General features: G+C 37.6%; 1 protein-coding gene across 4 annotated transcripts in view; it reads right to left on the minus strand.

Moving 5' to 3' along the window:
• Nucleotides 1-2637: 2637 nt before the first annotated feature.
• KAT2B (lysine acetyltransferase 2B) overlaps nucleotides 2638-12066 on the minus strand; it is a 94056-nt gene continuing 84627 nt past the window's right edge. For 2 of the 4 annotated variants that reach the window (XM_044755394.2, XM_070493003.1), the window contains exons 14-18: nucleotides 10202-10316; nucleotides 8604-8640; nucleotides 8056-8119; nucleotides 7873-7957; nucleotides 2638-4711 (exon numbers count right to left, since the gene is read on the minus strand). In XM_044755394.2, the coding sequence (XP_044611329.2) occupies nucleotides 4518-4711; nucleotides 7873-7957; nucleotides 8056-8119; nucleotides 8604-8640; nucleotides 10202-10316 (495 nt within the window). In that variant the 3' untranslated portion in view covers nucleotides 2638-4517. Of the gene's footprint in view, nucleotides 4712-7872; nucleotides 7958-8055; nucleotides 8122-8603; nucleotides 8641-10201; nucleotides 10317-12066 lie in introns of those variants that run through there. The other 2 variants (XM_070493002.1, XR_011496468.1) reach the window with 2 other exon arrangements.

Consider the following 12066-nt stretch of genomic DNA (forward strand, 5'->3'; position numbering starts at 1 on the left):
ACTTCAATTTTTTTAAATGTTAAAAAATATAAAAGGGATGTTGAGTTGTGCACGAAGCTACAACAGGACAAGTGTGTTTGGGAGTGTTGAGCAGCAGGAGCAGTGTTGCACATTACTTAATAGCACTCTGTGGAAAAAAGATTTTAATTAGAGTTTGATCACAAACTTAGTATGAACCAAGTGTGTATTCTATTCAACTCTTTAAAACAGCCAACATCAACCAAACGAAGGACTTCTTATAACCCTTTGCCTATTCCATTGTTGGACAGAACAAAAGGCAGAGTGTCTGTTCTTAGACATTTTTAGGCAGATATTAGATGTCCATTTATTAACTGTAGAAAATAGAGGTGAACAGAGAGCAAAGAACAGAGACCAATGAGTTTTAGGAAGGGTCCAAGAACCAAGTGAAGTGGTATCCAAAAAGTGCACACGTGTGAACACACGCATTATTTTGGGAAGGTCCTTAGCTTCCAACAAATTCTCCAAGGGATTTCTTTAAAGAAAGTCAAACCTAGGTAAACTAAAGCTGCTAAGCTTCAGTTCAGCTCAGAAAATTACACACACACAAATTACACATGTTGTTCCTCACCTTTTAAACTAACTCTGACAAGCTTGTGTTGGACTTCCTACTAATAAGAGGGAGCAGGAAGGTTGACTTTTGCTCTCCTTGCTTTCCTCTGCTTTGTTGAAATTGTACTGATTTTTAATAAACCCAAAGAAAATCTCCAGCTTTGTCATTGTTCGCTTTCTTTTTCCACAAAGAAAGATGCTCCCACAAAGAAATGAAAGCAAAAATATACATAAATTACCTGAGAGGACTTTTCCATGATGCTCATGGGTGTTCTCTTACCTGCTCTCAACATCTTCTGTTACTTTGTCGAAGCTCACCCTTCAAAGTATACCTGGAAACCTTCTTCTTCCACTTGCGTTTTGGTTTTTTCCCTCCTTAAGTTCATTTTTCATCTCATTACCTCCCTGGGACCTTACTAATGCTAGTTTTTCCCTGCCAATCTCCATCATTCTTTATAGTACCAGCACTTGATGAGCCCAAAGGAGAAAGTAAATACCACCAGCAAGAGCCTGAGACTCAAGTAGAGGCATTGATTTCAGTCGCTGACACCACCCTCCCTGCCCCCAACCACCACCCTCTACACACACCTTTTTTCTGTCAGGAAAATGTTTGAATAGTCAAGAAATCTAAATACACATTTCAAGATAGTTAAAAAAAGAAAAATTCAACTTAACTACTACTTCTTAAATAAGAACTTCCAGCCATCATGACCTTTGATCTTCCAGCATAGCTGCCCTCTATTCTTTGGGGTTTTTACTTTGCCAAAAGGAAAATGCTAGTTAACGGCCAGAGAAGAGTTCAGAACAATATGGAAAAGGCCAAGGGTGGCCATCAGTAACCAGCCCTTGTGCAGCTCTGAGAATCTCTTTTAAATAACCAGTGAGGGTTGGTCTGAAGAATATCAGCTTCAAGGAGTGACACACTATTAACATGCCCATAGTATATTTCGTTCTGATCCTGTTTCTACTTCTTAGGTCCCATAATTATAAATTTTACTTCCAAGTAATATGATAATCTCAGTCTTCTTTTCACTATTTTCTTCTAAAGAATACAAGCAGTTTTTAAATACATGAATAATAATACAAAAAAAATTATAGAGATTTTTGACTATGGATATATGGGGCTGGGTGGGAGAGAGACATTCTCCATTCCAGATGTTTACTCTCCTGTAGAAGGACATCCATCACCCCCTGGCTTCCCGCTGCCCCTCACTCATTCTTGCCGTTGGAGGGACTTACCTCATTGATGAGTACGGGTAAGGAACTGGACTGAGTTCTTCTGCTCCTCCCTCACCTGTACCTCATTGGAGTTGGCCTGCTTCAGAGAGCACCATTGCTCTCGGCTGTGTACTAAGCTCAATGGTAAAGGCCCTGCCCTTGGAGGGCGAAGTCAGCAGTGGTGTAAAGCGACTGGCAACTGGCAAGTCAATCACATTCTGGGGTTCAGTGTTAGAAAGACCATTTTCCACAGATATATAAGCCACATTCTCCAATAGCCACTTTATTATTAATAAAGATATTTTGGCCATCATATTCTTTATTCTTTTGACTTCTCAATTGGTTCGGAATTCAGAAAGGAAGAGGGGTGCCCATTGGTGGGTCCTCTGATACCTCAACAGGATACAGTATTCTTCCCTACAGTGAGCATTTTCAATAACATTAGAAACTCATATGGGAGATGTCTAAAAATCAGCTGAATTTTTATCTGTCTCTCTCATTTATCTATTTCACAAAGGCAAAGTAGAAAAACTGAGAAAAAAGCTTTTAATTTCTAAACCCAAAACTCTCTTCTTTAGCTGGATTTTTTTTCTTTGTTTAATGATAACAGTGGGCAAGATGCAGTGGGCCACTCAAGAGACACAGACACGGTAAGTGTCTCTCCTCTTAAAAAATCTCTCACTGACGGGCCGTGAATCTTTATAAAACTTCCCACAAATGCAACAATTCTAAACATCTTCAACAAAATGCTTAAGAGTTAAGAATTAAGGACATAGTCGATGGTCATCCATTAGATTATATACTTGCCCTGGTAAACATAATCTGCTAGAAGAAAACACACCACCCAAATGAGAGCTTTTTAAAATATAATTTAAAACTATTTTTGTACCAGTACAATATATTAATTTTACAAATGTAAAATTTTATCAGCTGTTAAAGCATTTGCAAAAACCACACATCCTACTTCAGCTTTATTGCACAATATCTATAAGAAAATATTAATTTTTAAATTAGAAAACATAAAAATGCTTTCAATATAGAAGAGACAATCTGATTTCAAAGACAATACTCTATAAGAATGTCTACCAAGAAAATAACAGACTTTCACAGGATACCAAGCTGGACAGATGCTTCGGCAGATCCGGTACAAAGCACTGTTTAAAACCAGTCCAAGATACTTAATCCAAACTGTATCATCATTCTTCTTTAGAAATCTAGATGCCACTCAAGGTGGTTTCTTATACTTACAAAAGCTGAGGCATTTTTCAGTGAGAGCATTCTGAATATCTGTTACATATTAAAAACAATACTTCCAACTTAATAGCCATTTGCAGGTTTTTTTCCCTTCATGCAGATTATCTCTGGCAACTGTTTTTAATGACTATTAAATGATCATTTTAATTCACTTATGCTGATAGAAAACATCAAGTTAAATACACTTTTAAAACCTAGTCCTTTACAAAAATCAGTTTATAAATTTGTATCATAAAAATTAGTGTCGAGACCATCAAGATGGCCTTCACTTGTTTTACATTAGTTGGTTCTCCCAGAGTTGGGATGGCAGATGTCCCACTTTTCTATGTAGTGTTAATCAGAAAATAAATCCAAGCACTAAGCTGGAATCCCAAGACAGGTTACTCAGGTTGTATGATGGCTTTAGTGGGATATTACCCTGGGTCTATAAACCAGCGTAGGTGTTCAAATACTGACAGCAAATCTTGGTGGTAATTTAATTAATTCACCTCAGACAATGAATATAATCTGGAGATGCAAAAGGAAAAATGTTCATATAAACATATTGGTGAGGTTGTGTGTATCATGGAACAGGAAAAAAAATCCTCATTTATCAGAACAAGGATTCACCAAATTTGATACACATATAGATTACACGTTTTCCTATTAAAGCACGTTGATTCGATCTCAAGTGTTTTCAAATGTATGCCTTTGTGGCCAGGAAATTGCCTTTTGGAACTTATGGCCTGCATAAGCAAAGTCAAATATAATATTACACACTTGTGTAGAGAAAATAATTATTAAAATAGTGGTTATGCACTCACAAGTTTGTTGTAGGTAGACAGAATTATCAAAAACCCAGATGCTTATAAAAAAGTTTGCATTATTTAGAATTTCTTCCTTAGGAATCAAAGTAGTTGCTTTTCTGGAACTGCATTTTTCAGAACTGCTCAAAGCACCTCATCTAGATGAGTGTTTTTAAAAAATATATATAAAAAGTCTACAATGAGACTTCAAATATCACATATTTCACCTTTTACGGGCTTTTTATCATGTATTCCTTCCTTAAAGTCCTTCAGAATAAAATAAAAATAAACTCTCACATTCCATTAGAAAAAATGGAAACATTCACGGTCTGAAAATTTTCTGCATTCCCCCAAATCTTGGTACTATGTGCAATTTCCTCACATACAGGTTTTGAGGAAACCTCTGATCATCTATTATTGAATATTCAGCTAATGGACATGCCATAGAAAATTTACATTAATAGTAGTAAATAGATTAAAATCTATTCCATAAAATAAAAATGTTCTATGACTTCAATTTAAATACATATTGGAAAAGCTAAAAGGAGGTTTTTTGTTTGTTTTTCAAAAGTGCTAATTATTACATTTACAAGTATCTTCAATACATTATGTCCAATTCTTTGTAAAACTAAACCACCTTGCTTTAGGCACACTGCTTGATGAGTTTCTAAGAAGCAGAGGGGAAAGAAATCACTTGTCAATTAATCCAGCTTCCTTAATTTTACTGAAGAAGAATTTCTCCAGGATATTGGCACATTTGTAGTATTCACTCTCAGGGGGGTTGTACTCTTTGCAATTGGTAAAGACTCGCTGTAAGTCTGCCATGAATAATTTCTTAGACACGTAGTACCTATTCTTGAGGCGTTCGCTCATGGTTTTCAGATCTGCACAGGAAAAAAGAATATTAGCAATCTTTGACTCCTTTCAAACACTAGCTGACAAAAGTGAAATTGGGAAAGAAATCTATGTCATCGGTTTGATTACATTTTTACCATCCCAATGCCTTTGTTTAAGAGAAATTCATATAATCAAGGAAAACAGTTCTTAAATTTCATGTTCGTTCTTTTGTGAGGGTTTCTTGTGTAAAATCACAGCATTTTAACATTGAAGGAACCATTATTAGTCATCTGGCTCAATCCCCTATTCAGCACAAGGGAACTAAGTAGATTAGCAGGGGTAAGTATGGTGAGCTAAGTACTGTTAGCTAGTCATTCAGAATTACACAGAAGAGGCTCTATCTACACGGAGCAGAGCAGGTGGAACACTTGTATTGAATCATTTCATTACTTAAATAAAAACAATAGACTGAGTTTGTTTCACTAAATTCACAGTTGTTTTGGTGTTGCAGAGATAAAACTAAAGCAGAAAAACTGATCATAAATACATTTGCAAATACACCACTGACCTTGCATGTAAAATGGTTCAAACAAATTTAATTTCAGGCTCCATCAATGAAATAAGAATGATAAACTTTACTTAATAATCTATTTCCTAAAGCAAATAAGCCTTGTGAGACTATTATAAAAAGAATATCTTCCCAATACCTACTTGCTTTAAATTGTATTATTTTACGAACGAAAATAGTACTTCATCTAAACTTATAAGAATACAATGTGGCTTCTTTAATTCTTATTCTCAGGACCATTTAAAGAATTCCATGCAGTTTAGAAGATACTAACATTTGTCCACTTATAGGTCCCTAGTTGTATCTAAGTCTGGTTCTATCACTAAGATTTATATTAACTATACATGGCAAAATAAGTCAAAATTGCTGAATAAATACTTTTGACAACCAGAAACCCAAATTCCCACTATATCACCAAATTTTCCAGAGGGAAAGAGACTTACAACTAAATACATTGGTATTATCATTTAATAATATAAATACATTTATGTGCATCACCCAATATGGGGAGAAATTCATATGCATTGAAATCCTAAATCTACCACCAAACACCAAAGAAAAAAATGAGAAATATCTGTTCCTGCCTATTTCCCTTGATTAAAGCCTATCTCGGTTAGAGGTATGTCATCACATCTGTGAATTCAACTTTCAATTTCTTTCTTCTCTAACTGAAAGTTTCAAGGGAAAGAAAAATTGAAATGTGTTAAGATACACAAAGGCTCAGCAAATACCCAACTAAATCTATCACCAGAGCATGACTGACCAGATGATGATGTTCTCTCATTTAATGAAAAAAGCACAAGGAAATTGTGCCTCTTTAGGTAAAATTAGATGCTTACCTTCCTCCCACCTAAATGCCTACCACTTAAGTTTGTAATGGTTTAGAAAGAAGAGACATGAAACTAAAAAAAGAAAATGAAAACGAAAAAAAGAATTAAATGACACAAAAAGTTTACCCAAAATTTTCCAAACTGTTTCAGAAGGAGGGGGTAAGAAGAGAAGGGGAGAGCCTAAAATACAGCAGAAACAAAACAAAAATCATAGAAGTGTTTGGACCTTTCTAAATAATTACAATCAATTCTGCGCATTTCCTTTCTATTCTAAAGTTATAGATAACACCTTTCTTCCTCTAGCCTTCTTACATTCTTTCAGTTGACCAAATGGCATGGGTGAAAAAAAGAAGGTGATTAAACATCAGTGATAACCAAATATGGAGATATCATTAAATTATTCTATTTTCATCTCCCACCATCTTGGGAAATCTGGGGAAACAGGAAAACCTTGCCTAGCAATCCACGTGTGGTAAGAAGACACGTTGTACCCAACTATTCAGATGCTGTTCTGAATGTGACTCCCTAAATGAAACAGGTTAGATCTCATTCATGTGTGAGAAAAGAGTTTTTTAGGGAATGGGGGAAAGAGAAGAAACGTTTTTAGAAAAAGCCGAGGAGGCAACAATGGAGAAAAGTAAAATTATTGATTTGTCAGTCTTGTCCTCAAAAACATGTCAATCTTAGGGGTAAGGCTACAACATTTCACTCAGCACCTAAATGCATCCCAAGAAACATATTATTGCTCCACTAAAGAGCACCATTTACTGTTTCAATTAACTTTGTCTAGCATACACCTCACCCTACCACTGGCCTTGCTCAATGGGGTCAATTTTCCCCTCATGAGCATTCAGCAATGCACACAGGTGGTAGCCAACTGGAGAGGCCCACAGCCTTGTCAGGCTGGACCAGGCAAAAAGCTTTCAGAAAGCAGGCTGTTAAGTAAGCTACGACAGACTGGACCTGCAGGTCTCAGAGTACATGTGGACAGGGGCTGAAAGAGAATTATTCTCCCCAAACTCACACAACCTCCCATGAGGGTTTCACAAAAAAAAAGGGCCACATAACTGACTGAAAAGAAAACATTTCAGCTAGTTGTCTGTCATCTGCACAATTCCAAATTGGTTTAATTTGGGCATTCTCAGTTCATTCAATTAATAACTCATTTATTTGATTCAATTAATCATGGTGCAGGCACAGCAGCAAATTCCACAATTCTACATTTCTAAAGCCATTTTTGTTTGTTTGGTTTTGGATGTGAGACAAAGCTTAAAATAGCAGCATAAACAGTGACACTAACAGTATCCACCAAGAGCATGGAAAAGCAAGAACTGCATTAACCAGAATTTTTCCCTCTGAAAGTACAGCAGTCAAGCAGCTTACTCTAACTTCTCTTGTATTGCCTTCAAAAATTCTCAGACAGACTCTCAAAATACATCAAGAGGACAATCTGAGGCTTTTCCATTTGCAGCCAAACATGTACAATATAAGCAAGGTCACGTGCCAACAGCCTGCTTTCAGAGCTAGTGCTGTCTGCAGTTCCCCACCTGGGCCTTCTGCATCTGGTGATGTTGGTGTGTAGGCTCTAAAAGACAGCTGCAGAATGTCTCTAAAGAACACAGCCACCCACTTCTCCTTTACCATTCTGCTCTGATATCACTGCCCTCCACGGGAACGTGGAATCCCACCGCCCTTCATACACATCCTACCCTCCAACAGAAGAGTACAAGTCAACCTCAGCACCCATTGTCCCCCACACCGCCATCCAGAGAGTTTTAAATCTATACTTAGAAAATGTTAATGGCATTACCCATGGGGAACCTTATAACTTCATAATATCCCGGAGCTTCAGTTCTCTTCACAGGTTCCATGAAGGGCCAAGCGCTTTGATGGCTCTTGAGTAAAGAAAAAAGTAAGGTATCTAATATAGAAATTCCATGTGGGAAATCATTTCAAAATATTTGCACGAGGCGAATGAAGAGAAACCACGCACCTTCACCTGCTGGAGGATGCTCTTGAGCGTGCTATACAGCTGGTCAGGGTCTTTGGGCTCTTTACTTGAAAGGAAAAGAGTGAACAACAAGAAACAACAATTAGTTTGTTTTTTTTTTTTAAAGATTTTATTTTTTTTCTTTTTTCTCCCCAAAGCCCCCCTGGTGCATAGTTGTATATTCTTAGCTGTGGGTCCTTCTAGTTGTGGCATGTGGGACGCCGCCTCAGCGTGGTGTGATGAGCAGTGCCATGTCCGCGCCCAGGATTCGAACCAACGAAACACTGGGCCGCCTGCAGCAGAGCGCACGAACTTAACCACTCGGCTACGGGGCCAGCCCCAACAATTAGTTTTTTATCCTCCTGCCAGGTGATTCCTATTCAGGTCATTTTTACAAAAACCTAAAATTAAGAACTATTCCAGATTTTTTATGAAAATTTGAAACCCAACAAGCGTTGAACAGGTGGTTACAATCAGTTTGCCCATTTTCTCTAAGTTGCTGGGAGGGGAAAAAATCACTTCCATTAATATCTCTCGCCCATCACACTTACCTTTTTTCTTTTCCACTCGGTTTCCAGCCTGTCTCTCCTATATGTCAATGAAATTAAACACTGAATGAGAACTGCTTTTGGTCAAGAGAATAACATAATTAATACTTATTAAAAATGCAATAAATGACAGCCATGCCTCAAAAATGTCTATTTCTAGGAAGAGACTGAAATTAACTGCCATTAGTGACTTCCTTATACATCTAACAACACGAAACACTTCCTAGACTGACAACACTGCTGTATACATTAGTGTTTTTTAAAGCAGGAACCCCAACTTTTCATAGGGAAACATAAAAAGTAAGTATGTCCACTACTGTGGGTATGTATATATTTTAAGCTCTAAGTCACAGTTTTTGCGAATCACCATGTGAAAGAGTTAAGCTGTTATTTTAGCTTAGAACAAACTCTGTCCTGGTCTCTATTTTGTTTGGCGAAGACCCTGCTTGTAATGCAAGACGGTTTAGTGCAGCAGAAAGAAAACACAGTCTGGATCCAATAGAACTGGATTTGATTTCTCGCTCTCTCCTTAAAAGCTAATTTACTCTAGAAAAACTACTCAACCTTTTGCCTCTATAGTTTATCAATCTATAAAATAGAACTCTAAAACTTAGGCACTGTTATCCCTTTCAAGATTAGTTGATGCATGTAAAAAAAAGCAGAAGAATGCCTGGCACAAGCTGCCATTCACTGATTTGGCAGCTATTAAGCCATTAATAGGGATAATACAGGGAAGTCAGATTTCTGGGTCTGCCAGTGAAACTAAGATCTGCAATAGGGTAGATTTTGTAATGAAGAAATATACCTTGTCTACATATCTTTTTTTTTCTGGAGAATTTTAGCTCGTTTGATTTTGTGTTGTTTATTAAATCTTCAATATACTAGAAAATCCTGGATTTGAACCGAATGAAAGCACTGATATTTGATAGTTCCTCATCTACAAAAATAGCTACTTTGTATGTTTAATCCAATACAACTCGCCTCTAACATACTCGCAGATAAGAACCCTTGGGAAAATACTGTAAAATAGGGAACTTGAAACAAATTATATGCTTTCCAATCATCTTTTCAAGAAGTTTGGGGAAACGAATTTAGCCAAGCCCAGCTCTATGCAGGTTGCACCCACGACGGCAATGAGACACAGTGTGGACAGCAAGAAGTTTGGAGATCGAACTGGGCTGATTCTAATTCTAATTCTAATTCTGACAGTTGCCAGCCAGGTGCCATTTAAGGTTAACCATCTAAGGACTTAAGCATTCGGAGACTCAATTTCCCCATCTGTAAAAGGAGAATTCCCCTACCTTCAAGGTCACATGTGGGTGGCCCTAGCACTGTGCTACAAACCGCAGGCGCTCAATAAACATGGACATTAATAACCGTAACAAGGGGTCACTGAAGCTCTCTTTGGTTGATTTGCATTGGGAAGTAGAGAAAAGAGACAAAAGGAAAGCATTTGCTGCCTTCTTAAAAGACTAGAAATAACACAAATGGAGACAGGCAGGGCAAAAAGCTTTCCGAATCACTGCACCTTGGTAACTGTTTCAAACACATCTCGCAGTATTATCAAAAGATTTTGCTTTTAAAAGAAGATCTATACATACTAATTCCAGGAATGCTTTCTATCGGAATCTGTCGAACTCCATCTTTAAAACATGAAAGTCCAGGGTAGACTTTTCGAATCTGGGCTTGTTTTCTTTCTATCAGCTTTTTAATTATCTGTAAAGCACAGGAAGAAAATGTGTTTAAGGACAGAAGTCTGTGGCTACAGTTTAAGTCAGTCAACCTAAGCAGTCGTTCTTCTAACAAAACAAAGTCTTCAGGAAATAAAAGGGAGAAAGGGGTGAACGCTATTTAAGAGGTAAGCCATGAAAACATGCTATTACCCCATGCCCACGTAGTGTCATTCACACAACTCTCTGAACACTTGTCCTCTGCCACCCAGAAAAGCTGATCCTGAGGGAACACACTGCCCGAAGGGCCCACTGTCCTCTTTAGCATCAGAGTCAATTATTTCGCCCTGCTTTTCCGCAGAGCCTCTGCCAGAGCTAAGGTAAAGCAGGCCTGTGCATCTGCTCCCCAGTCAGGCGTCGGCACCTCTTACATCCCGGGACTAGGAACTGTGCCCGCAGACCCAAGGGCAAATGAATAGGCTCAGAAAGTCCCCACAGCCTGGGAGGATGGCCTTACTGTTATTCACATTTTTCAAGGCTTGACCTCACCCTATGCTATTTGCATCAACAAAGCAGCTCTAAAGAGTTGTTTGTTAAGGCCACACAACCACAACCACAATGTGAGGGAATTTTGAGAGGTGTTTGTTTTATATAATTCCTAATGTACTGAGGTTACCATCTCCAAAACAGTGCAGTTTTCCCTTTAAAAAAAGAAGAAGAAAAAAAAAACTTAAAAACCACCATCCTGAAATCAACCATATCATAACTAAATTTTGGAAAAGAAAAACCAAAACAATAACAGCCATCAATTTAATTCAAAGAAGAAAACAAAGAATTCCAGTTCCTAACTGCTTGATCTCAAACATATTGCCGGTAAACGCTGCAGCATGAATTCATAATCCCAACAATTAAACAAAGAACTTCACAAAATGAATGGGACTAGTAAAAGGACACTCCTGTAAATCTAGCTCAGCGCTGTCCAATAGAAATATAATGCAAAACACTCACGTAATTTTAAATTTTCTAGTAGCTACATTTTTTTAAAGTAAAAACAGGTGAAACTGACTTTAACAATATATTTTTATTTAATCCAATATGTCCAAAGTCTTATCATTGCAGCATAATATCAATAGAAAAAAATTATGAGATATTTTGCATTCTATTATTCATACTGGTCTTCAAAATTGGAGTGTACGTTACATTTACAGCACATCTCAACTTTGACCACACACATATCCAAGTGGCTGCCACTTTGGACAAGGCTGATCTAGATGGATGCTCTCCCTTTATTTATAAATCAAAGTCTTTTTTAAAAAGAATCCCAATGGCAATCTCTTAAATGGACACCTTCAGAAAATATAATTTCAATTATAATTTGAAAAGTTTTTTCTCTTTACCAAGGATACTCTCTAAGGTGATACCTGACTAAGCGGCTTCCATACCCCTCACGTAACACCCTGAAGGTGGTGGGCTCCTGGTGCGTGACCGGTGCCTCCAAGGATCACTTTGGAGAAAGAGGACATTTTACTTCTGTTCCAGTCTCCTATCTTCACCACCCTAGAAGCTGTCTTCACTTCCCCACTGTGTCATCATCTTCCTCTCCTCAAATCCATCTCTCATTTGCTGTCAGTTTTAGTTTTCCCAAACAGAAAATTTGGGGAGACTACCCCATCTTTAATATGTCACCAAGTCTCAAAATGTCTTCTTACCAAAAGTCATATTGCTTTGCTTCGCCCTTACTTTGGCCCCTCAAACCCAGGCCCTTGTAGTCTCACACATGGATTAAGATTTAAGAA

This window comes from Equus asinus, chromosome 21 (assembly GCF_041296235.1).
Source record: "Equus asinus isolate D_3611 breed Donkey chromosome 21, EquAss-T2T_v2, whole genome shotgun sequence".
In the NCBI taxonomy this organism is placed as follows: domain Eukaryota; kingdom Metazoa; phylum Chordata; class Mammalia; order Perissodactyla; family Equidae; genus Equus; species Equus asinus.